Source organism: Oncorhynchus keta, chromosome 14, assembly GCF_023373465.1.
Source record: "Oncorhynchus keta strain PuntledgeMale-10-30-2019 chromosome 14, Oket_V2, whole genome shotgun sequence".
Lineage (NCBI taxonomy): Eukaryota > Metazoa > Chordata > Actinopteri > Salmoniformes > Salmonidae > Oncorhynchus > Oncorhynchus keta.
Window position 1 is genome coordinate 23,926,232 of NC_068434.1, and position 27,176 is coordinate 23,953,407.

Here is a 27,176-nt window from a genome sequence, read left to right on the forward strand (position 1 = left end):
CTGAGCCTTGAATGTGCATTAACCACTAGGAGAACATTTGTATAACAAGTTGCTAGTTGTATTGTTAAGATTACCATGTCTCCCCTGTGTCCTGGCATTCGTCTGTGTCCAGGATCTCCAGGAATGCCCTGCAGAAAAAAATAAAAACATGTTTTATTGTCACATACACCGGATAGGTACAGTGAAACATCGACAGATTTTTCTCGCTGGCTCAGGTAATCGAATCAGAAACCTATCAGTTATTAGCCCAACGTCGCCTACACTTACATGAATGTCTTTGCATTGATAAATTCATGTAAGGGCATATGACCATCGTTTATTTGTGATTAGTGTACAGTAAATGGATATATCACTCACTGGTAGGCCAGGTTTGCCCATTTCCCCTATCGGTCCAGGCGGTCCCTGTTCTGTCTGAGGATTTAATAGGAAGACGTCCATCAGTAACACACTCAGGCACACACAGCATCTTTGACCCACTGTAGTGCAGTTGGCACACATCACTGAGTTGTGATACTTACAGGCCAGCCTGCACGCAGCAAATGGAAGAAGGATGATCGCTGGAAAAAACAAGCAGAGATCATTGGCATAATATAGGACGGAGAGTAGTTACATCATGGGAACGAAACCTGTCTTACGACAATAGCACAACTTCCCCATGTCTAGCTAACAACAGCGTGTTAAAACTACATTGTAATGCACACTCTGCTGTCCTGTATATAATGGCAGGAACGGTAATGTATTTCTTTTTTTCGGTGAACAGATGTGTTAAGCTCCAAGGTAGATTTGGGCTCATACAGGCTCTACTGCAACCCGATTACATTATATGGAATAAGTGCCAGCTACTTCACCCAGATACTGCTGAGAGGGAAACACGCAACTGTTTGCTCAAGGTCAAATCTCAACCATAATTTCTTGTAACACTTAAGGTTGTTACATTGAGATGCAGCCAAATGAAATAAGGGCAAAGTGTTGAGAGCCCCATGCAGTCGCTCTGCCTGCTCAGATGGTAGATAAGGGATGTGGCATTGGCACAGAGCATGCTGTCACTGTACGCTGTGGGCTGGGGAAGTTGGAGGCAACTGACTCCCACAGAATTACACATAGGGCCGCTGGTTATATGAAACCGCCTTAGCTGCCACCGCTTGGGTAGTGTTTGTCTTGGCCCATAGCTCCGGTTCAGGTTCTGCTCCCCAGGGCAGAAGGCTTGCCTTGCATGCCCAGTTAAGGTGAAGCTCAGAAAAGATGAGAGGCCTGGACCTCCCCTAAACCTGGGTCTCCACAGACTGGCCTAGCTAAACTGAGGGTGAGTGGGGGGTTAATAGGCTGTCAGAGCCCCCAGTGTGCTCCCAGCTGCCAGCAACACTGTAGACCATTCACACAGCTCAGGGCCTTTAATCACTGGAGAGAGAGGGGGAATCCAGAGCAGATGGGCTGACCGTTGCATCCTACTGGTCGTTTCAGTTACAATACTCCCTCCGCTGACACATCAAGCCTCATTACCGTAGTTAGCTACATCAGAGTGTTCCTGATGGAGCTGGAGACTTGCTTCAGTCTCGTTCAGCTGTGGCCATCCAAACAGGCTTTAAGGCTGTAGCTAGAAAACACTGGGGGAAAGGACTAAACAAGCCAGCCCTGAAATGGAAGCAGGTTTTACCCCCAAAGGATCACAGAGGGCCTTGAGTCTATAAAAACCTGCCTAGGTTTACATTTTCATTACATATGGAAAAATATGCCCTTGCCTAATCTAATCACACATCAAGATGTTTATGTGGGAGATAAACACGACTCGAGAAAGTAAAGTTTGAATACAACGTATCCATTTGAATATGAGATAAAGGTGGCTCTTGTGTATAAAATCCATACTAGTCTTGTGTATGTGTGTATGATTATAAGATACAACTTTTATGCTGTGTCAGATTCATTGATCCTTAAAATATACTTCCAGTAACTTATCTGCCACGTTGATGCACTTACAAAATTGCAGCAATCAACTTAATTCAAGAAACAAAGCATTGAATTATTTGATGTAAATAATGTAATCAAACTGAACCTTTGCGACTAAATATTGTATAGAAGATGTCAAATCTGGAGTGATAAATGTTGTAGGGAAAAGACATAGAGCAAACATAACATCACTCACAAAAGCATTTCACTGTCAAATCCACACTATTCAAACACTGAAAACCACGTTTATCAAAATAAAAATGATTTGGTTTATTTGTGTGATCACGCTCTCTGTAGCCGATGTGAGCAAGACCTTTAAACAGGTCAACATTCACAAAGCCACAGGGTCAGATGGATTACCAGGACGTGTACTCAAAGCATGCGTTGACCAACTGGCAAGTGTATTCACTGACATTTTCAACCTCTCCCTGGCCGAGTCTGTCATTTCAAACAGACCACCATAGTCCCTATGCCCAAGAAAGCGAAGGTAACCTGCCTAAATGATTACCGCCCCGTGGTACTCACGTCTGTAGCCATGAAATGCTTTGAAAGGCTGGTCATGACTCACATCAACACCATCATCCCAGAAACCCTAGACCCACTCCAATTCGCATACTGCCCCAACAGATCCACAGATCACGCAATCTCAATTGCACTCCACGCTGCCCTTTCCCACCTGGACAAAAGGAACACCTATGTGAGAATGCTGTTCATTGACAACAGCTCTGTGTTCAACAGCATAGTGCCCTCAAAGCTCATCACTAAACTAAGGACCCTGGGACTAAACACCTCCCTCTGCAACTGGATCCTGGTCTTCCTGATGGGCCGCCCCCAGGTGGTAAGTGTAGGTAACAACACATCTGCCACGCTGATCCTCAACACATGTGGTCCTTCTGTGGCTCAGTTGGTAGAGCATGGCGCTTGTAACGCCAGGGTAGTGGGTTTGATTCCCGGGACCACCCATACGTAGAATGTATGCACACATGACTGTACGTCGCTTTGGATAAAAGCGTCAGCTAAATGGCATATATTATTATTATTATAACACGGGGCCCCTCAGGGGTGAATGCTTAGTCCCCTCCTGTACTCCCTGTTCACCCACAACTGCGTGGCCAAGCACGACTCCAACACCATCATTAAATCTGCTGACGACACAAAAATGGTAGGCCTGATCACCGATAATGATGAGACAGCATACAAGGAGGAGGTCAGAGACCTGGCAGTGTAGTGCCAGGACAACAACCTCTCTCTCAATGTGAGCAAGACAAAGGAGGACCGAACAGGCTCCCGTTAACATTGATGGGACTGAAGTGGAGCGGGTCGAGAGTTTCAAGTTCCTTGGTGTCCACATCACCAACAAACTATACTGGTCCAAACACACCAAGATAGTTGTGAAGAGGCATGACAACCCTCCCCCCCTCCAGGAGACTGAAAAGATTTGGCATGGGTCCTCAGATCCTCAAAAAGTTCTACAGCTGCACCATCGAGAGCGTCTTGGCCAGTTGCATCACTGCCTGGTATGGCAACTGCTCGGCATCTGACCGTACGGCAGTGCAAACGGCCCAAGACATCACTGGGGCCAAGCTTCCTGACATCCAGGGCCGACAGTGGGGCAAAAAAGTATTTAGTCAGCCACCAATTGTGCAAGTTCTCCCACTTAAAAAGATGAGAGAGGCCTGTAATTTTCATCATAGGTACACTTCAACTATGACAGACAAAATGAAAAAAAAAATCCAGAAAATCACATTGTAGGATTTATTATGAATTTATTTGCAAATTATGGTGGAAAATAAGTATTTAGTCAATAACAAAAGTTTATCTCAATACTTTGTTATATACCCTTTGTTGGCAATGACAGAGGTCAAACATTTTCTGTAATTCTTCACAAGGTTTTCACACACTGTTGCTGGTATTTTGGCCCATTCCTCCATGCAGATCTCCTCTAGAGCAGTGATGTTTTGGGGCTGTTGCTGGGCAACACGGACTTTCAACTCCCTCCAAAGATTTTCTATGGGGTTAAGATCTGGAGACTGGCTAGGCCACTCCAGGACCTTGAAATGCTTCTTACGAAGCCACTCCTCCATTGCCCGGGCGGTGTGTTTGGGATCATTGTCATGCTGAAAGACCCAGCCACGTTTCATCTACAATGCCCTTGCTGATGGAAGGAGGTTTTCACTCAAAATCTCATGATACATGGCCCCATTCATTCTTTCCTTTACATGGATCAGTCGTCCTGGTCCCTTTGCAGAAAAACAGCCCCAAAGCATGATGTTTCCACCCCCCTGCTTCACAGTAGGTATGGTGTTCTTTGGATGCAACTCAGCATTCTTTGTCCTCCAAATACGACGAGTTGAGTTTTTACCAAAAAGTTATATTTTGGTTTCATCTGACCATATGACATTCTCCCAATCTTCTTCTGGATCATCCAAATGCTCTCTAGCAAACTTCAGACGGGCCTGGACATGTACTGGCTTAAGCAGGGCGACACGTCTGGCACTGCAGGATTTGAGTCCCGTGTGGTTCTGGGATTTTTGCTCACCGTTCTTGTGATCATTTTGACCCCACAGGGTGAGATCTTGCGTGGAGCCCCAGATCGAGGGAGATTATCAGTGGTCTTGTATGTCTTCCAATTCCGCATAATTGCTCCCACAGTTGATTTCTTCAAACCAAGCTGCTTACCTATTGCAGATTCAGTCTTCCCAGCCTGGTGCAGGTCTACCATTTTGTTTCTGGTGTCCTTTGACAGCTCTTTGGTCTTGGCCATAGTGGAGTTTGGAGTGTGACTGTTTGAGGTTGTGGACAGGTGTCTTTTATACTGATAACAAGTTCAAACAGGTGCCATTAATACAGGTAACGAGTGGAGGACAGAGGAGCCTCTTAAAGAAGAAGTTACAGGTTTGTGAGAGCCAGAAATCTTGCATGTTTGTAGGTGACCAAATACTTATTTTTCACCATAATTTGCAAATAAATTAATAAAAAATCCTACAATGTGATTTTCTGGATTTTTCCCCCTCATTTTGTCTGTCATAGTTGAAGTGTACCTATGATGACAATTACAGGCCTCTGGGAGAACTTGCACAATTGGTGGCTGACTAAATACTTTTTTGCCCCACTGTATATAATAGGCGGTGTCAGAGGAAGGCCCGAAAAAATGTCAAAGACTCAATTCACCCCAGTTATAGACCGTTCTCTCTGCTACCGCACGGCAAGTGGTACCGGAGCGGCAAGTCTATGTCCAAAAAGGCTCCAGCTTCTACCCCCAAGCCCAAGCCCCCCCTCCTTTGTTTTTACACTGCAGCTACTCGCTGATTATTATCTATGCATAGTCACTTTACAAATGACCTCGACCAACCTGTACCCCTGCACATTGACTCAGTACTGGAACCCCCTGTTATTGTTATGTACATTTCTTATGTTACTTTTTGATTGATTTTATTTTTACTTTAGTTTATTTAGTAAATATTTTATTAACTTTATTTCTTGAACTGCATTGTTGGTTAAGGGCTTGTAAAGTAAGCATTTCACGGTAAGGTCTACTACACCTGTTGTATCCGGCGCATGTGACAAATACAATTTGATTGGATTTGATTTGAACCAAGGCAGTGGGCGGTGGTGGCTGCTGCTCTACTGTATAGCCTCCAAAAGCATAGCCAGGTGAACTGGGAGATCAAGTTATTCTTTGACAACACAGCACATACACAAAAACTGCATTGTTACAATAAGTTTTATAATAGTCCCAGGCAGCCTGTGATATGGGTGGACACTGGACAGACAGAACGAATCTCACCCTGAAGTCAGTCCAATCCTCCTGGGAGTTCCTCCACAGGTAGAGGGTGGGTAGGCCTGGAGGACCTGGGAGGCCTGTCTCACCTCTCCTGCCCTCCTGCCCTCTGACACCCTGAGATCCCTAGGAAAGCAGAGATAAGAGAGCAGTCTATGACAGTGAGTGATGGTCAACCAGTGGTGGAAAAAGTACCCAATTGTAATACTTGAGCAAAAGTAAAGATACCCTTAATAGATTATTACTCAAGTAAAAGTCACACAGTGAAATACTACTGGAGAAAAAGTCTAATAGTGTTTGGTTTTAAAAGTACTTAAGTATCAAAAGTCAATGTAATTGCTCAAATTTACTTAAGTATTGAAAGGAAACGTATAAATCATTTCAAATTCCTTATGTTAAACAAACCCGACGGCATAATTTTATTTTATATATTTTTTTATGGATAGCCAGGGGCACACGCCAACACTCAGACATAATTTACAAACAAAGCATTTGTGTTTAGTGAGTCCGCCAGATCAGAAGCAGTAGAGATGACCAGGGTGTTCTCTTGATAAGTGCGTGAATTGGACCATTTTCCTGTCCTGCTAGCCATGCAAAATGTAATGAGTACTTTTGGGTGTCAGGTAAAATGTATGGAGTAAAAAGTACATTATTTTCCTTAGGTAACTAGTGAAGTAAAAGTCAAAGTTTTCAAATATATAAATATTAAAGTAATGTACAGACACCCAAAAAACGACTTAAAGTAGAACTTTAAAGTATTTTTTACTTTAGTACTTTACACCACTGTGATCAACAAAGTACAAGTCCCAACAGGTACAGATGTAGCATCTTAATTTGATCACCCTGTTGCAGAACTGTTCTGCAATGCAGGAAATATAAAACTGTGTATTTGAGGTTCAAAAATGCTTCTGAAGTTTGTAATTTCCACTTTGAAACTTCAGATGATTTTCCCTCATGAAAAATGTATCAACCCCTACAAAAAATCTTAATTAATTATAATCCACATAATAATTCAAATTTCCTGTTGCTGTAGGATTATTTTACTGCTGTAGAAAAAGGGCTGAAATTAAGATCCTTAATCTGTATAGAACCAACACACACACTGAAAAAACGAATTCACATACTGTACTTACCATAAAAATGACATCCATAAGTCATTTGGGGTTTACTCATCATTCAGCAGCATTACTGAAACATTTTCAAAACAATTATTTCACCAGTGAGCTATTCCCTTACCATGTCTCCCTTGAACCCAATATAGCCTTCTTTGCCAGCACATCCCTGTAAACATGACAATGTGGTGAACATAGGGACAGATATTTACAGGAAGTTATAATAATACTGGAACAACAGGCAAAGATCACAGTTTGGCAATAGAACTTAAAGATGATGCAACAGAGTGGCAAAGTGTACATTTTGGTCTGCAGTAGCATATTACTGCCACATCTTTTAGAGATGTTTATTTTCTCTCCTGTAATTTTGTAGAATGCATATGAATCAGTCTGTGTCCATGTCATATGGGTAGATTTAACCACAACGTTTGTACAGTATTTCCGTAACCTGTACTTATAAGCAATAAAAAATCAAAAGATTAAAGGGAGTTTTTTTGCATTACGTGAGCTGCAGTGGGGAATATTTGAATTCAAATTAAAGACAGTTATTAAACCACTGATGTTTTAATTTTCCAATAGAGACAAAGATATCATTGTTTTACAAGAAAACCATAGCTGAATAAACCCGTGAAGACATACAGTACTTCTCATGAGGAACAAATGGATGACTATTCTCTATTCTAAGACACCCACTGATATGTCAGTTTATTCTGCTTCCTGTCTCTGTAAAATCATGTGTTCAGAAAATCACTTTGGTTTTATGAAATCACTGACTTTGATTCTATGTGGCGTGTAAGTCCTGGTGATATTTAAAGGATCTGAGTTTTGAAAACAAATATCTATGAGCATTTCTAACTCTAAAAACTGTCCCTAAGAGATTCTTACTTGTTCTCCTGGAGGGCCAACTGGCCCTGGAGGGCCACTCAGGAGCCTGTAAATCTTGTTGTCAGATCCGACTATGACATCACCCTCACTGGGTGCCACTGTCAGCAAGCCTGTGTGATCAGAACCAGCCTCTCCGACCCCCTTACTGTTCCCCTGGCCCTTCTGTGTGAGAGAGCCACTACTAATCCTTCTCTGCTCCACTGCTGACCCCGCAGGAGGCAACAGGTTCTCCTCCAAGAGCACACTGGGGTCAGGGTGACCAGATTGGGATGGGCTCTTCTGGTCAGAGCCTTTCCTTTGGAAACTGGGGGAGGGGCCGGTGGAGTCCAGGTCGATGATGTCATGTTGTGGTCTGTCTTCTGCATCTGTGGTGATGTTCTCATCCCAGGCAGTTACTGTATAGGGGGAATTGCTGCCACGGGTACCTGTATCCGTGTGATGTAGGGTGAAGATAGAGGGGTCTGCCTCATCAACTCCCACAAACCCATTCCCTTGTTGTTGTAGGGTGGCTGCGTGCTGGGAGATAGGAGACTTGCCTTCTGGGAGGGAGGGATCCTACAAAGAGAGAAAGAGAAAACTATGGTTAATGGTTGCAGCCACATACAGTAACCAGATCCCTCTGATACAGGGTGTCTAGAATGATCACTCACCCACAACAGACACATCTCTATCAAACAGTTCCATCAAATTAACTACAACAAATGACTGAAACAGCCTTAAATAGGTAGACATTTCCACAATTACATGTTCCTTTTTTCACCTCAACATAAAAGGTGCATACAGATGTAGGATCTTAATTTGATCACTCTTCTGTTGCTGAGATTTTTCCAGCAGAAAACGCAAACTTATACTTTATTTGAGTTTTAAAAAGGCTTTAAAGTTTGTAATTACCATTATTTATAATCCACATAATAATTCACATTTCCTGTTGCTGCAGGATTCTTTTTCTGCTGTAGTAAAGTGACTCAAATTAAGATCCTACATCTGTAATATAAAAACAGTACTCGTCGTTTTTTATTATAAACAATGCGGTGCATCACTTACATAAGTATAAAAATTGGTTATTAAGTCTTGGCCTAATGACCACGAACTTCAAAGAGAAGCTGGGATTACATTAGAGAGATAACTGCACCCAGGTGAGTTGCAGAGCTTCAGTCCACCTCACACTGGCCTCTCCTACAGCAAACAATGAGCCTTTATATGTAATAAGCTAGCATTGCCTCTCTCTCTCTCTCTCTCTCTCTCTCTCTCTCTCTCTCTCTCTCTCTCTCTCTCTCTCTCTCTCTCTCTCTCTCTCTCTCTCTCTCTCTCTCTCTCTCTCTCTCTCTCTCTCTCTCTCTCTCTCTCTCTCTCTCTCTCTCTCTCTCTCTCTCTCTCTCTCTCTCTCTCTCTCTCTCTCTCTCTCTCTCTCTCTCTCTCTCTCTCTCTCTCTCTCTCTCTCTCTCTCTCTCTCTCTCTCTCTCTCTCTCTCTCTCTCTCTCTCTCTCTCTCTCTCTCTCTCAGCGACATCTCTCTTAGATGAGCGGATACTTGATCTCCCTGGGCCTGAAACTATTTGTCCAACTAATCTCCTCAACCTCCCTATAGCTCTGCCTTTCATCCCCAGGCTGAGCCCTAGAATGGAAGCACTGTATTGGAGGAGGAGACAGAGCACTAACAGAACGAGACTGCTAGTGAGAGCCTTGCACACGTCAGGCACAATCTTACTTTAGGAGGTTTGATGCCGTATGGAAACACTAAGGGAAAATACACTGTTAACATCTGACAGAGAGACACCATACTTGTCCCACTGCCAGTGGCTGCAGCAGTGAGTGAGTAGGGTCTGGGTCTGGGGGTCTACGTCTGGGGGTCTTGTGTCTGGGTTTCTGTGTCTGGGCTGGAGCTCTGCTCTACAGTGTGAACTGGAGGTGAGCATGTGGCCAGGGAATACAGTATTCTGTAGTCCAGACTCTTTGATCTCTGAAGTGGGCAATAATGGATCCCTGGTATTCATCTCAGCATAATACAGTTCATACTTTACACACATTGATTATAAAGAAATCAGGCATGTATCTCTAAACACATCCTGCCAGATAGACACACAAAGAATTAGAAATCCATCAAATACAATTAACTTTTCCAAAAGTGCAAACAAACACAAAACATTGCTGACAGATAATTTCTGTAATAGCTAAACATATTTAACATATAAATGAAACATAAACTATCTAGCTATTTGTATGCTTCCTGAACAATGGTTGACTGATGAGATGAGTGCATCATTCCTGTATCATGTAGCAGTGAGGTTTGAATGGGGACCGGTGCATTCTGCAGTCAGGAAATGGTTTCATTAGGGGAATGACGTGTAGCTGACAAGGTCATCGCTACGGGTCAGACTGGAAGATGTAAACAAAGACCATGTCACCCAGAGACCTTAGTATGAAAGAGCACCATGTGAAAGACTCCTGAAGGAAGGTCCAGCTCACTGGTCCCCAGGCAGGGGGGAATCTGTATCCAGCGGGTTGACCTAACAGTACATTATGATGGAGGACCATAAATCAAAGGCTTAGACACAGGCATGAGGATGATCTTCACCGGCCATATGTCTAAAAATGCAGCTGGGCAAATACACTCCATCATCCCCAGCTTTATATAGTCATCAGAGATGTTACGAGGACGTGTCCTGTAGTAGAATTATTAGAGCGGGAATATTTACAGATGAGTAAAAAGGGGGTGAACACATGATGTAATACTGTTGTTGTCACATTCTATTTTTAGGATAGATAACTACAGATTACAGAATTTCTGATGTTCTACAAGGCCATAAGACAACTTTTGTTTATTAAGGATGTACCCACATGTGCTGGAAAAGAAGAACCTTGCTTCATATGGATCTGTTGAGAGGAGTCTCTGTCTTCTGGCTAAAGTATAATACCCCATGATGAACTAAATAACAGCAAAGAAAATCTTTACATGGCAAAAACAAGCATGTAAATGTCTATCATAGACGTAGAGTAAACAAACCATGGGCTAATAACCAGGATGAACATACATACACTGTGCTACAGTACATCAACACAATCACAACAGTGGGATTCCTAAGCAGTTCTGTATTTATCACCTGGGGACAATAGTGTTACTGTAGTGAGCACAGCAGCAAATGTATGTCTACAACCTGATCATCACAGCTACGAACTAGTTAGTGAATTCTGCCTACAGTATCTAAATGGTCTGGTGGTTCCCTACCGTGTAAGATGCTCTCCATTGACCCTCCAAACACAATCCAAAGAGGAAAGAATCCAGCATTAAGCAGCCCAGTATCCAAGTAAAACACTGCATGGCTACAGTACATTACAATAGGAGAGCACCACTCCTACTACACCCCTCCTAGTCCACAGGAGTCCTCCCTGGCAAAGTATGCAGTGCTCTTTCCCAGTGCCTTCCCCGTGAGCAGGAACACATAGACACACCCTGGGCTGAGCTCCCACTCTCAGTCTCCCACCCACAGCTCGGCTTGGCTGCCTGGGATGGGGTGTGGTGGGGTGTGGCGACAGGGTAGGCTGGCTCGGTGTGGTGGGGTGGTGTGGGATGGAGTGTGGTGGTGTGGCGTGGCTGGGATGAGATGGGATGGGGGCTGGGTGGGTGAGGTGTGGTGGGATGAGATGGGGTGGGGTGGGGTGGTGTGGGGTGGGGTGGGATGAGGTGTGGTGGTGGTGTGGTGGTGTGGGTTAGCTGGGTGGGGTAGGATGGGATGGGGTGTGGTGTGGTGGAATGGGGTAGCTAGGTGGGTGGGATGGGATATTGTGGTGTGGGGTGCTGGGCGGGCGGGCAGGGTAGGATGGGGTGTGGTGGGATGGGATGGGGTGGTGTGGGGTGGCTGTGTGGGTGGGTGGGTGGATGGATGGATGATTGATTGGGGTGGTGTGGGGTGGGGTGTGGTGGGATGGCTGGGTGGGTGGGGTAGAATGGGATGGGGTAGGGTGGCTGGTTGGGTGACTGGATGGGATGAGGTGTAGTGGTGTGGGGTGTTGTGTTGTTGTGGGTGGCTGGGTGGGGTAGGGTAGGATGGGGTGTGGTGGGATGAGGTGCGGTGGTGTGGGGTGCTGTGGTGTTGTGGGGTGGCAGAGTGGGGTAGGGTGGGATGGGGTGTGCTGGGATGGTGTGAGGTGGTTGGGTGGCTGGATGGGGTAGGATGGGGTGGGTGTGGTGGGATGGGTGGTGTGGTGTGGGGTAGGATGGGGTGGGGTGGGTGTGGTGGGATGGGTGGGTTAGGGTTAGGGTGGGTGGGTGTGGTGGAGTGTGGTGGGATAGGGTGTGCCAGGCTAAGCCAGGGGACAAGAGGATGGATACCCATCACCTCATCACTCTATCTCAGCTGCTGAGGCCCAGGTGGATCTTAGGACTTCCACCACTAGACTTCCTGTACTTAGTGATATGAATGTATGCACTAATGTTGTATGATTAAATATACCAAGCTGTGAATGAGATAACTTGGTGGTAAAATAGAAAGGAGCACACACATACTGTAGCTAGGAAAGATACTTCAGAGCTGTTGAAATGGCACAGAGGCCACAGAGGCAGATGTAATATATAAAAAACCACAGCTATGATCAGCTAATGATCTGACAGAGGCTAATTTGATTGAAGAAAACGATTAAGCTGGAGACCTACAGCATTCTGAATCAAAGCAGCAGTGACCACAAGGAGGGATTATGGGTATTAATGAGAAACCATGGCAATAGCATAAACCAAGGGAAACCACTACAGAATACGCTTTACATAAGAGTGGGAAAAATCTCTTGAGGTTTCCCCCATTTTCACTAGACTGGAGACAGAAGAGGAAAATCCCTTAGCAAATGAACTTGCATCAGTACCATCACCAATCTACACAGGCTTGCTAACTGCTCCCAGAGCCTCTGTCTATGGAATAAGCTGCTGTCTACACTTACCACATCGAGGCCAGGCCGCAGTATATGGCATGTGGTTTCCATTAAAACATAAGGTGAGAGAACACATTTTTCTCATGTACATTTTAGCAAGGGTGTGAATAGAGATGGGAGACAATAGGCTAGTAATAAAGCAACTCTTTTTTCAGCGCCTCCCTCTCTTCTCATATCATTTTTTTATTTGGCTAACTAAATTATAGCCCAGTGAATATGATTACACGTTTCAGTGGTCTGAGGTCAAAGTCGCAGATGATAGACTAGAACTGCCAATGTGGACGAGAGATGAGAACACAGAGCTGTGTGATACAGTACCAGCTCAGAACAGAACTCCCACAAGCCTGGGCCATAATTACTCTGCTCACTAGTGAGGTACAGTTGCTTGGCAACCATGAGTCATGACTGCTTCGTTCTTGTTCCTCCCTTTTGCCATTTCAATGATGTGACTTACAGTATAAGCTACCATAGGTGGATGCATGCAGTACAGCGACAAACCTGTGGATGAATGTCCCAATCTCATATGCTGGTAGATGGCAGAACAGTCAAGAAATGTTATTTGGAACCTGCTACTTGGGATACAATGTAATAAAACACCACATAAGGTTGTGAGTCATGAGGTTGTGGTTTGCGTGAAGTAGTTGGCAAGTTGTAAATGGTATTGCTCTTGGGCTGATGTCTGATCTAGATTTTGCCTTGACTTGTGCTAAATGGCCCTTGCAAACTCACCTTTATTCTATTGCCCTTTGTAAAGTAATCATCTGATGGTGGTTCATTAGCAGGTTAACCTGTGCATTAGTGACAGTATGGACATCAGATCAACAGTCCCCTCACTTTCACTTTCAGCACAGAGGTTGTAAGGTAATGGATAATGGAAATAGACCTTATCTGATCCTAAGTTTCAGTACTTGTGAATTATGATCCAGAGGCTCTTCGGCACCTTCTGTGGCCCATATCGCTCATCTTAAAAGGAGAGAGTGAGTACACATCCTGTGGGTGTATTATGGGGGTCAGACAAGAAAAATGTTGAATCATTTGACCTCTCACCAAGTGAAGTGGAGTCCACAAGGCCGACTGCAAGTCTTAACACTTTGAGATGAAGATACAACTCAGTACTTCCCCCCATTTAGTGGTTGACTGATGATCTAAGACAGGTATGGACTGGTGAAACTATCATTGTTATACCAAAGGTATGTTACTTTGGGCATTTGAGGACTTTCAGTTCAGTTCAATAAAAAAGTGAAAACCCTTAATGCACTTCTCAAACATCCTGTGTACGTAAAACAGATTAACAAAGACCATTTAAACAGAGCATTATCAAGTCTAGAACTGCCACGGACAACCAGATTTCAATAAAGTAAAGAAATGTAAACTTGAACATAACAATAATGAGGAAAACGTCTTGTCCAATGTTTAAATAACAAGTATACACTGAAGTGTATACTAATGCTGAAGTATGCACTTGGTCTTTTTAAGCCTATAGTAAAGAGCCTGCCTGGTGGGTAATGACGTTTGAGGACAGCTGGTAAAAGTACTCTGGATGTATTTGTGAGCTGCAGTCTAGTGTGTGAGACCCAGGGCCAGGGCAGCCCCTTATCCCTCCCTGATGGGGCATTTGTCAAAGCCAGGCTTGTTCCCAGTACTCTAGTGAATCACAGCCTTCCCCATTAGGAAAATAAAACTAGGGGTTTATGGGGACAAATGAGAAATCAGTGGAATTTCCTCACCTCACCTCCATCAATGATACACTTCCCAGATTGTTCAGGCAATATCTCTAACCAACCACTACATCTGTCACTTATTTGCCTTAAATTGTGTCGTAAGCATAGATTACTACAACTGTTACTACTGGTCCACTGGAACACTGTACAAAGCACATGTCAGGGACCCATTATCCCCTAATGCACTATAATTCAAAAGAGATGAAAGACTTTAAAACCAGGCAAATCAGTGGCTTTTGTCTAAATTGGGCTGACTCACATGGCTTTACATCAACTACTGTACATGACAATGGAATTATCTCCCTATCAAAGGTACTCACCATGACAGCATCCCCTTTATCTGTGGAACTCTCTCTGGAACTCCCTGTACTGTTTGTCAAGTCATCTAGCAGGTCACCAGAGGACAACTCGGCATCCTAAAATATTAAGAAATTCAAAATTAAAGGGCAGTAGATGTAAAAGAATAGATCTAAATGGCATACTGTATAATAAATAGTCTCGTTTTTAATCGCAGTATAAATTACAAACATATTGTCTTATTTTCTTCTTCTTATTATTATTATATTTCAGAACAAATATCTTGATATTTCAGAGAGGACTGCAAAGTTCTGTAGTTAGTTAGTACCTGGTGTGTGTGGGGTGTTCTTGGGGAGCGTGGAGCTTTGGGGGCCGTTCCATCACACATAGGGAGGTGGAGGTTACATTGGTGTCTGGCTGCGTCGGGGTCACCCATCACAAAAGTCATCTGTCTCAGAGCACCCTGTGACAGACAGACAGGTAGAAACCTGAAACACTGTTGCTGAAAGGTGAGGAGATCCCTCAGACACACAGTAAGGAAGGCTTCACCTTCCACTTTCCACTTTCCACCCAGCCTAATTACTTACAACAGTCACAGTATAAAGTACTGGATTATCTCACTGATCTATGTGAGATTTCTTTAGGACAGGTCAATTGGACAGGCAGCTAAGTGTAAATACCCATGGATATCCAACCCTGACTGTGAACCATGCCATCCCTTCCAACGAGCCCATCCAGCTCTTCGGTCCCCAACCTTTAGTCTTTGCAGTACAGTAGGCTGACATCATCCAGATAATTTGACAGTACAGTGATAGTAATATAGGAACTGACTAGAGCCAATAAGATATGGCAACCAGACCCTGCCTGTGTCCGTCCGCGATGAATTGGCACCGAGAGTAACGTCTCAATTAAAGTGAAGAGAAGCTGGTTTCAGGAGAATCAGTAAACTCTCTCTGGGAGGATTAATGAGCAGGCAGAGAATGACCAGATTCCCTAAAACAATTTCTGTTTACATTTTGTCACATAACTTAAGATGACAAACTTTATTGTATGATTGAATTCGAAAAATACATTTTGGATTTATGATATATAGTATTACAACTGCAGAAAACCAACAGCAAATTAAGTGAAATCATTCTCAGCGAGTAAGTCAAGCTGACAACTGCCTAGTAATTGGTGACGGGACATTAACTTCTCTCTACTGCCATCGAGTGGCAGGCACCTTCTCTCTGAACATATCTAGTGCTTGAAATCATGAGGAATAGAAAAATATTCAGATTACTATTTATTATATACCGTTACATTACTAGTGAATACTGTAGACGAAAGTGGGAGTGAAATTTGAGTATCTGAGAAACCCTTACCTCAAATGGAGTCTCAAAGCCCTCTATGATGCCCCCCAGCATCAGCAGACCATCAGTGGTAATGTCCTGTCCAGGGTAGGTCCAGTTCACCCTCTCCACCAGCTCACAGTCCACATAGAGGGCCAGCCAGCTGGAGGACACACCTACAGAGACCTGGTGCCACTGGCCATCAGGCAGCATACCTACTGGGAACCTAGAGGGACAGGACGGAATGGGAGATACATTTACTTCACTTGTATTGCTTGACTTATTGTTTTTAGCTGCAAGTGGAGCAAAGCACCTCAGCTTCATTTACTATACTGTACAAAAAGTCAGAAAGACAGAATTCATCTAAACTAGGAGGTGAAACTAACAACGTACTCGTAATGTCTGTGGTGAGTGGAGACGAAGGTGACCGTGTGTGGGCTAAGACGGAGCTGCAGCTGGATGTGGCTGTAGGGACTGAGCACGGTGACCAGGCTACTCTCCTCCTGCTGAACACTACGCAGCTCCATCAGCACACTGAACTCATCTACAAACCTGGGAGGGAGCACAATATATGTGAGGTAGCACAATATAAATAACTTAAACAAAATGTTAATTTACGTCAGTATAATATAATATAGTATGTTAATAGGAACAATACCTTGGTCCAAATGCCTGGTGTGTGGGCATTGCCAGTGTGGCGTATAGGCCAATGTGAAGAGTCGGACAATTCTGGGTCCCCACAGATAAGGATACATTAGTGGTGTTGACGGCCAGCTGGGACAGGTGCTCCAACACGTTCACCTTCTCTGTAGGAAGAACAGGACAAGACAGCAGCCATTCACTACATCTCTTTCACTACTGAGTACCCTGGCCGACATGACAGATTGAACAGCGTTTCCATCCGGGTCTCATTCTCCCCTAAAGACTGCACTTCTCCACATGTAGTCACAGTAGAGCCAGTCTAATCATTTAGCAGAGCAGGAGCACAAGGAGCAGTATTTTCTCTGAGTGCACACAGTGGGTGAGAAATGACACCCTAATATTGCTAATTTATTTTTGAGTGAGGACTGGGGTAGCAGCCCAGGTCAGCAACAGCCTTGAATGAAGGATGATGAACAAACAGACACTTCATCACCGCTGCAGAGAGAGGACCTCCGGCCGTCAAGACGTTAACAGTAATGGAGCCACAAAATAGTGCTGGATTCATGCACTGTGTCACTTTAATTTTAAATAAGAATAGACTGCGTGTGAGTGTGTGGTGAAAACACTCATGTTAACTGCAGATCACATGAATCTTTCAGTCCCCTGTCTCTGCAAACAATACCCCATAACGACAAAGCACTTTTTTTTTGGAAAGTTTGCAAATGAATTAAAAATAATTATTCTGAAGAAAAATACACAAGTATTCAGACCCTTTGCTATGCAACTCGAAATAGAGCTCTGGTGCATCCTATTTCCATTGATCATCCTTGAGATGTTTCTACAATTTGATTGGAGTCCACCTGTGGTAAACTCAATTGATTGGACATGATTTGGAAAGGGATACACCTATCTATATAAGGTCCCACAGTTGACAGTGCATATCAGAGCAAAAACCAAGCCATGAGTTCGAAGGAATTGTCCGTAGAGCCCCCCGAGACAGGATTGTGTTGAGGCACATATCTGGGGAAGGGTACCAAAAAGGGGAAGTGTACCATCACTCTTAAATGGAAGAAGTTTGGAACCACCAATACTCTTCCTAGAGCTGGCTGCCTGGCTAAACTGAGCAATCAGGGGAGAAGGGCCTATGAACCCGATGGTCACTCTGACATTGCTCTAGAGTTCCTCTGTGGAGATGGGAGATACTTCCAGAAGGACAACCATCTCTGCAGCACTCCACCAATCAGGCCTTTATGGTAGAGTGGCCAGACGGAAGCCATTTCTCAGTAAAAGGCACATGATAGCCCAATTTGGAGTTTGCCAAAAAGCACCGAAAGACTATCAAAACATGAGAAACAAGATTCTCTGGTCTGATGAAACCAAGATTCAACTCGTTGGCCTTAATGCCAAGCATTACATCTGGAGGAAACCTGGCACCATCCCTACGGTGAAGCATGGTGGTGGCAACATCACACTGTGGGGGTGTTTTTCAGCAGCAGGGAGACTAGTAAGGATCGAGGCAAAGATGAATGGAGCAAAGTACAGAGAGATTCTTAATGAAAACCTGCTCCAGAGTGCTCAGGACCTCAGACTGTGGTGAAGGTTCACCTTTCCCCAAATACAGGTATCATACCCAAGAAGACTCAAGGCTGTAATTGCTGCCAAAAGTGCTTCAACAAAGTACTGCGTTAATTATCTGAATACTTATATAGATGTAATATTTCTGTAACATTTATAAAAGCTGTTCTTGTTTGTCATTATGGGGTATTGTGTGTAGATTGATGAGGGGGATTTATTTATTTTTTAAAACAATTTTAGAACAAGGCTATAACCTAACAAAATGTCAAGAAGGTCAAGTGGTCTGAATACTTTCCGAAGGCACCGTATATGTGTACTGAGAGGATCAAGACATCACAGGCCTCAGGGTTCTCCTTCTTCAATGCCAAGAGTTCCAGAAATATCTGATTTTACCCTTTCATCTTGGCGGATGGATCCTTCTTGAATTACGGTAACATTTGGACATGGCATTTTTAGATACTACTGCACTGTTACATACTGCTGCTCTGTTGGAGCTAGGAACACAAGCATTTCACTACACCTGCAATAACATCTGCTAAAAATGTGTATATGATCAATAAAATTAGATTTGATTTTTGGGGGGTAAAATGCTTATTTTTTTCTAGATGTTTTATTTATTAAATGTTTTTGGTTACATCTTCCCATTCTAAATCAACTAATATGGCAGCTTAATGACTTTAAATAATTTTTACCATAATATTGTGCTACCATTGGAGTAGCACCACCAATTATGGTAACACCAATGAGACATTTTAGGTTATTGAGGATTTTTTTAAATGGACACCACAGATGATCAAATCTAAGGTCATAAACCCTTCCAAAATAATTTATAAAAAGTATATGATTAATCATTTTGCTCACAATGTTATTTCCATTCATTTAAATTGAGTAACACCAAGTGAAACCTTGGATTTAGACACAGCAAATTATCAATGGAATCCTCAAATGTATGACATACTAAAAGGGTGTGATTAGCTAATCCTTTTCATTAATAATAGACCCCTCCCCCGATAACTGTTTGCACACTGGAGGGAATGCTCAATATAACACCAATGACATAAAACTGAGGGACAGACATTATATTAGTAATAAAAAAATATTTTAATAGCCTTCTTTATTTTTATTGATCTATACAATATATTAAATAGTTTTGTTCAAAATAATAGATATCTCTAAATCCACAAAACATGTCACTACAACTCTACACATCACTCTACACACTGGGACAAGTTCATTTGCTTACCCTAACTAACTACATTAATCTATGCATAAACATAAAGTTTTGCAGTATAAAGGACCTGCATTGTTTTATCATTGAAAAACAATTAAACATGAACAAAAACACGTAGGATGTGTAACTATTTGTATTTTAAAGTGTTTTTCATGGTTGCAAAGGCAAGGGATGCAAATACCACAGCAATTCAAGAACGACCCGGATATACATACGGAAAGCCATGGATTTTTGTCTGAGTTTCAAGTGTTATTAGTCGTATGTACGTGATACACATGGTATACACCGTCCAACGAAATGCTTACTTACAAGTTCCTTATCTTGAGTGTGTGTGTCACAGGAGGCTGCTGAGGGGAAGACGGCTCATAATAACGACCGGAATGGAGCAAATGGAATGGCATCAAACACCTGGAAACCATGTGTTTGATGTATTTGATACCATTCACTTATTCCGATCCAGTCATTTCAATGAGCTTGTTCTCCCCAATTAGAGTGCCACCAACCTCCAGTGGCGTGTGTGTGACTATGTGTGTGTGCGTGCATATGAGTGTTCCTGCGTGCATGTGTGTGTGTGGTGAAAACACTCCCATGTTAACTGCAGATCACATTAATTCAATTCAATTCAAGGGCTTTATTGGCATGGGAAACATGTGTTAACATTGCCAAAGCAAGTGAGGTAGACAACATACAAAGTGAATATATAAAGTGAAAAACAACAAAAATTAACATTAAACATTACACATACAACAGTTTCAAAACAGTAAAGACATTACAAATGTAATATTATATATATATATATATATATATATATATATATATATATATATATATATATATATATATACATGTGACAGGTTAAAGGACATATTCATAGCCTGTTATACATTGAAAAGTATTAGTAAGTTCATAGTATGTGAGGATCTTAAAACATCTAAGGTTAAAAAGATGCATTCAGTATTAGTTGATAGAGATTGATAACATTCATATAATTGTGTTAAAGTTCAAATCTGTCAAAGGGTACGAATTGTGAGAGTAATGTGTAAACGTTATATTGATTACTTTATTTTGTGGTGCCTAAAAGTGTTAATCTGTGATCTACGAAATGCTCTTAAGCTAATGAGCCGGAGATCGATTGCTCTGGTCTCCACGCATATTCCTGGGGAAATTCGCGGTCTTTTCTCATTGAACTAAATGTTGACTTGAGAATACAACACCGTATCACTCTCGTGATTATTTCTCCCCTGTTTTCAGGTACTTTATTGATGATAAAAATAGTAATTTAAATGTTATAACTAGCGAACATGTCAAGAGTGTTTAAGGTGTGTTTTAGTAACGTCTTGAGGAAGTTAGAGTTAAGTTTGAAGAGAGTAATATTAGCCCTGCTCGGTTGAAGTGAAGGATAGCGTCGTACTGAGAGTAGCTGCCATTTTATGTCGATTGTGAATGAACATGCGTGTTGTTAATAAGATATTTTGCTGTGTTATTTGTATAATGGGTTTTTCTGTTATGTAATGTGTTACTTTTGTGAAATATTGAACTAAATGTTGACTTGAGAATACAACACCGTATCACTCTCGTGATTATTTCTCCCCTGTTTTCAGGGGCGTAACATTTTGGAGGCTCCGCTGAGATTGCTGCTCAGATGTCCAGTTTCCACACCCTGGTCGCTGAATTCCGAGCCAGCTAAATCTCCACATAACAACTCAGGCAGGCTGCAGTGAGGAAAGTGTTGCTGTTTGGGGGAAGTTGGAAGTTAGAGGTTAAGTACGTGTCAACTGATGCCATTGATCGACCATCAGAGACAGTAAGGACCATCTAATTCAGAGTCAACTCCTGCACAGTAAAAGTTCCTCCTGTTCTGTCAACATGACAAGTGCCTTGGAAGAACTACAGGAAGAGGTAGTAGGAGAATTACACATCCTGACTAAAGACAAATTACTAGAGATATGTGATTTCCTTGAAATATCAGTAAGAACAGAGAAGAGATGTTAAAGACAACGCCCGCATAGCATTAATGACTCGCATTATGATGTTCCTTGAGAGAGAGGAAGTCACAGAGTTAGAAGATGGCGGCATGTCGGAATTGTTGCTACTTAGAGACGAAATGACAGAGATGATCAGTGGCAGAGATAACAAAACAGGGCAAGTTGACCATGATATTGAACCAGCCGGAACACATCACAGAATAGAGGAACTGAGAACTGTAACCCCACAACAAGGGGTGGGAACTGAGCAGATTACTGCAGCCAAAGTCAGTGATTCTCTGCGTCAGCCCCAACACCATGCCAATCTTCAGGGAGCGTGCCGCTCTCACCCAATGCACAGCCCAGCTCATACTGGCGCAAAGAGTTTAAAATTTCTGGTCAGATAGGTGAACCGGGCCAAAAAAGAAAACTGATTTTTTCCAGCCTTGCCCATCAGATTGAAAATGGACTTAACAGAGGATATCCTAGAGATAGTAGATGCAGTAGTCAGGGCTATTTCTCCAGGCTCACAGCTACGCAGCTACTTGGAAGGTAAACCCCAGCTAACTCTTCCCACACTTAGATGTATCCTGCGTTCCCACTTCCAAGAGAAGAGTGCAACAGAGCTTTACAAACAGCTAGCTTCAGAAGCACAGCATAGCAAGGAGACCCTCAAAGCTTCCTGATGCACGTTTTAGATTTGAGGCAAAAGTAGTGTTTGCATCCCAGGAGTCAGAATCAGGGCTTAAGTATGACCCTGCTCTAGTCCAGAGCATGTGTTTACACGCAGTCCTTACGGGTCTCCAGAGTGACAGTATCAGGATAGACATGCAGCCTCTCCTGCTAGAGAGCAAAACATCAGATGAGGTTTTGCTAGAGAAGCTTAACATTGCTTGTGCTAATGAGAGAGAAAGACGAAACAAAAAGCGGTTTAATGCCCCACAGCTTGCTACAACTGTAAGTGTAGTCCAGTTAGAGGATATGCCATCTGCAAAGTGTCCTGTGAAGGAAGCCAAAGCTAGATACCTGCAGAACTGTTAACAGAGTTAGCTGAACTTAAGACAGGTGTAGCTTCTCTAAAAGGTCTCAGTGCAGAGATTGCTCAGATTAAGGAGACATTACAGCAGCCTATGTTTCAGTCACAGCCTTGTGCCTATGCCCCACCCCAGTTAGGAGGCCAGATAGGGACCCCAGCCACCTGTTTCCCAGCAGCAGTATTACAGCAACTACAGTCGGTCCCAAGCACTTGACCCTGCACAGCATCAACATGCACCTAACCGGTATACCAACCACTCTGCTCAAGCTCCAAGGAGGTGTTTTGTCTGCCAGCAGGCCAGAACAGATGCACGCTGCACACACTGCTTCCGATGTGGGAGTGGAGAACATTTTCAAGCTGGATGTAAAACCGGAGAGCCAGACCATCAAGGGAGGCCCCTTTAAACGGAAACGGGTTACCGCTGAGGGACGAGTGTTAACCGTAGCTACCAAAAAGTCCCAGAAATGTGCAAATTGTGCCAGAGAAGAGTCATTTGAGAACCTGAAACAATGTTCATCATGTAAAGAGACACTGTACTGTTCCAAAGTATGTCAAAACCAACATTGGACTAAACATAAGAAAAAATGCACTCACCTGAAAATTGACTCTACCAGTGAAAGGTTTTCCTGCACAGATAAAAATGCCCACTCCCTTACCATCCCTAGCTCAAGGTTGCCACCCCGTAAGGTCACCTCGCTAGTCGGCAGACAGTGCCTTATTGAGTGTCACCTGAATCGCCACCACCTCCAAGCTCTATGGGACACAGGATCTCAGGTATCGGTCATTGATGAATGATGGAAAGAGGAATCTCTCCCAAACGCAAGGATGAGAGATGTTTCAGAAATCCTGGACTCACCTGATGATCTAAGGTTGACTGCAGCAAATGGGACTGAAATGCCGTACCTGGGATGGATTGAAACAACTTTTCGTCTAGCCTCTGAAATTGACCAAACAAAGGAACTGATCATCCCAGTGCTGGTAATGAAAGGCTGTCACCTATCTCATCCCATCATAGGTTTCAATGTTATCGAGCACATCCTGACAATGACCGAAAAGACTAAACGGTACAGTAAAAACAGCTTTCCCAAGCCTCAAAAGAAACAAGGTGAGAGCTTTTATACAGGCTGTTAGCGCAGAACAGACAGATGAATACGCAGTGAAAACCAAGAAAGAGAAGGTTTCTGCTGTACCAAAACACAGTAGCATTCAGATTGAGTGCTGTGTAGCTTCCCAGCCTTTCAAAGATGACATGACAATGCTTTTCCAGCCAGACCTGAACCCGCAGTGGCCAGATGACCTTGAGTTCTTTGACACACTAGTCAGAGTCAGTAAAGGTGTTTTTCCAGTTATCCTGCTTGATGTCTCTAACCCCACTGACCACGACATTGCCCTGCTAGGACGCACAATAATCGGTACAGTACAAACCATTATGACTGTGTTACCTGCCCAAGTCTTTGAAAAACTGTCACCTCAGCCACAGTGAATCACACCAGCGTTCGAACCCCATGTACTGCTACTGAACAGTGGGATCCACCAGTAGATTTAACTCACCTAACCGAAGAACAGAGAGAGGTTGTTAGGCAAATGCTTAGAGAAGAGTGTCACTCCTTCTCCAGATCAGACAATGACATTGGCTGCATTGAACGATTGAAAATGACTATTTCTCTAAAGGACTCTGAACCAGTAAAGCGCACATACATTTCAGTGCCCAGGCCACTGTATCAGGAGATGAAGGGTTACATTTATGACCTCAGTCCAGGGCTGGGTTAGGAAGTCAAACTCTTCATATTCCTCACCTGTCGTGTGTGTTCGTAAGAAGGACGGGACCCTCCGGTTGTGTATAGATTACAGAGATCTGAACAGAAAGACACATCCCGACCGCCAGCCCATCCCTCGGGTCCAAGACATCATGGACAGTTTAGGTGGTAATTCCTGGTTCTCCCTCTTAGATCAGGAGAAAGCGTATCACCAGGGGTTCATCTCTGAAGAAAGCAGACCACTGACAGCATTTGTGACACCGTGGGGACTATGAGTGGATACGTATGCCATTCGGCCTCATGAACGCTCCTGCAGCTTTTCAGCGGTGTATGGAGGAGTGTTTGGAAGGGCTCCGGATAACATCTGCATTCCTTATCTGGACGACACGCTAGTCTTCAGTAAAACATTCAACAGCCATGTGAATGATGTGCGAAAAGTTTTGCAGCGTCTCAGAGAGTATGGCATTAAACTCAAACCAAGTAAGTGTGATCTCTTTAAACCCCAGGTCCGTTATTTGGGCAGAATAGTGTCTGCAGAGGGCAGCCGAGTTGACCCAGCCGATTTTGAAGCAGTAAGAGCATTGAAAGAAATCAGACCAGGACTGTGGGCCAGCTCAGAAAAATGCTTGGTTTACTCACGTACTACAGACAGTACATCAAAGACTTTTCTAGGAGTGCCAGCTGCCTGTATGACCTCCTGAAAGCAGATTCAGAGAAATTACCTGACCACCCACGGAAAACAAAAACAAAGAAAGTAAGTCATGTGGTGCCCTCAAACAAGCCAATCCTGTGGACTGACCAGCATCAACAGGCACTTGAACAGCTGATTGAGTGTTTGCTTCACCCACCAGTTTTAGGTTTCCCTGATTTCACTCAGCCATTTGTTGTACACACTGATGCGTCACACCAAGGCTTGGGAGCAGTTCTTTATCAAAAGCAAGAGGGGAAGCTTAGGGTCATTGCTTATGGCTCTCGAACTTTAACAGCAGCTGAGAAGAACTATCACTACCACTCGAGCAAGCTAGAATTTCTAGCTCTAAAATGGGCAATCACTGATAAGTTCCATGACTATTTGTACTATGCTCCCACCTTCACTGTATACAGCGATAACAACCCGCTCTGCTACATTCTGTCTACTGCAAAACTGAACGCAACCACTTCCAGGTGGGTTGCAGACTTGGCTGATTTCCACTTTACAATAAAGTACAGGCCAGGCAGAGAGAACGGTGATGCAGATGCTTTGTCAAGGATGCCACTGGATGTAGAGTCACTGATGAGAGAATGTTCTGAGGAGCTTCCACCAGACACCATCGCCGCCACGATACAAGCAGTTGAGGTACAGAAAGAGGCTGTTGTACCTTGGTCATTTTCAGCTGCATCTATGTCAGTATCAGCTGAAGGTGAGACAACCACTGCAACAACCAGCTCGATCCCAAAAGATGGGATTAGAGAAGCACAAGAATCTGATCCAGTCATCCGTCCTGTGCTCAATTTCAAACTGTCAGGTTCCAAACCGCCAGTTAAAGAGCAAAAGAAATTCAGTCCAAAGACAAAATGCCTATTCAGAGAATGGGACAAATTGACAATAGACAGTGATGGCATTTTGTACAGAATCACTACAGCCCGCAAGCAGTTAGTTCTACCAGAGCAGTACAAAGGTAAAGTGATGGAAGAGTTGCACAATAACATGGGACACCAAGGTACTGACCGCACTGTATCACTAGTACGTGACCGCTTCTTCTGGCCATATATGCAATCTGACATCGAGCACTATGTGACTAAAAGGTGTAGCTGTGTCAAGCAGAAAAAGCCAGCCCATGCAACAAGAGCTCCTCTGACAAACATTATGACAACACAGCCATTTGAACTGGTATGTATAGACTTCCTTCATCTCGACAGATGCAAAGGGGATATGAGTACATCCTCGTGATTGTTGATCATTTTACACGTTTCACTCAAGCCTACGCCACCACATCAAAGTCAGGTAAAACTGCTGCAAATCTCATCTTCAATGATTTTGCCCTGAAGTTTGGGTTCCCGTCCCGCATCCACCATGACCAAGGGGGAGAATTTGAAAATCAGTTGTTCCATCAGTTATTAAAGAAACTCAGTGGCATGGCGGGGTCCAGGACAACACCCTATCACCCGATGGGAAATGGTCAAGCGGAACGCATGAACAGAACATTGTTGCAGATGTTAAAGACACTAACCGAGACACAAAAGTCAAACTGGAAGGAGTCTCTGAACAAACTGGTTTATGCCTATAACTGCACCCGTTGCGAAGTGACTGGCTATTCACCATTTTATCTTCTGTTTGGGAGATCACCCAGGCTTCCAGTTGATATGCTCTTTGGATTGTGCACAGAGGCAGGTTCCAGTAACCAGCGAGAATACGTGGAGAACTGGAAACGAGGGATGGAAGAAGCATACGCCATTGCAAATGAAAATGCTCAGAAAGCCGCTGAAAGAAGTAAGAAGTACTATGACACTAAAGTTAGGAGTTCAGTGCTACAGCCTGGCGAGCGAGTTCTGATTAAAAACCTGACACCAAGAGGAGGACCAGGAAAACTCCGTAACTATTGGGAAGATGAAATTCACACAGTGGTGAGACAAATGGGTTCAGACCTGCCGATTTATGAATTGAGACCAGAAAAGGGTAGGGGGACGCTCCAGGGTCCTGCACAGAAATCTGCTCATGTCCTGTGACCACTTACCTTTGAGACACAACCAGAAATGACCAAAGTGGACAAAAGTCAGAAAACGAGGAGACACCAGCCTGCATCACAGACTCTAGATTCTGATGAAGATAGTGGGGATGAATATGACCTTCATCATGAGCCGCTACAGGTTCCCACATCTCCTACAGTACCTGAGGAGAGGAATGCTGAACCAGCGAGAGGTGGGAACACAGGCCCTCAACAGTGAAACAGACAGTTGCAGTGCCAGTCCCTGATACACTACCAGCACAGCCTCTTGTTGAA

At 43.6% G+C, this 27,176-nt stretch overlaps 1 protein-coding gene across 2 annotated transcripts in view; it reads right to left on the reverse strand.

Annotated features, from left to right (window-relative positions):
• The window catches only part of si:dkey-61l1.4 (collagen alpha-1(I) chain), a 78,829-nt gene that overhangs the window by 22,735 nt on the left and 28,918 nt on the right, over positions 1 to 27,176 (reverse strand). Inside the window, exons 2-12 of one of the 2 annotated variants that reach the window (XM_035785240.2) lie at positions 16,649 to 16,796; positions 16,384 to 16,542; positions 16,024 to 16,216; positions 14,988 to 15,122; positions 14,683 to 14,778; positions 7,723 to 8,277; positions 6,962 to 7,006; positions 5,732 to 5,851; positions 519 to 557; positions 358 to 411; positions 75 to 128 (exon numbers count right to left, since the gene is read on the reverse strand). In XM_035785240.2, the coding sequence (XP_035641133.1) occupies positions 75 to 128; positions 358 to 411; positions 519 to 557; positions 5,732 to 5,851; positions 6,962 to 7,006; positions 7,723 to 8,277; positions 14,683 to 14,778; positions 14,988 to 15,122; positions 16,024 to 16,216; positions 16,384 to 16,542; positions 16,649 to 16,796 (1,598 nt within the window). Of the gene's footprint in view, positions 1 to 74; positions 129 to 357; positions 412 to 518; positions 558 to 5,731; positions 5,852 to 6,961; positions 7,007 to 7,722; positions 8,278 to 10,947; positions 11,140 to 14,682; positions 14,779 to 14,987; positions 15,123 to 16,023; positions 16,217 to 16,383; positions 16,543 to 16,648; positions 16,797 to 27,176 lie in introns of those variants that run through there. The other variant, XM_052461383.1, reaches the window with a different exon arrangement.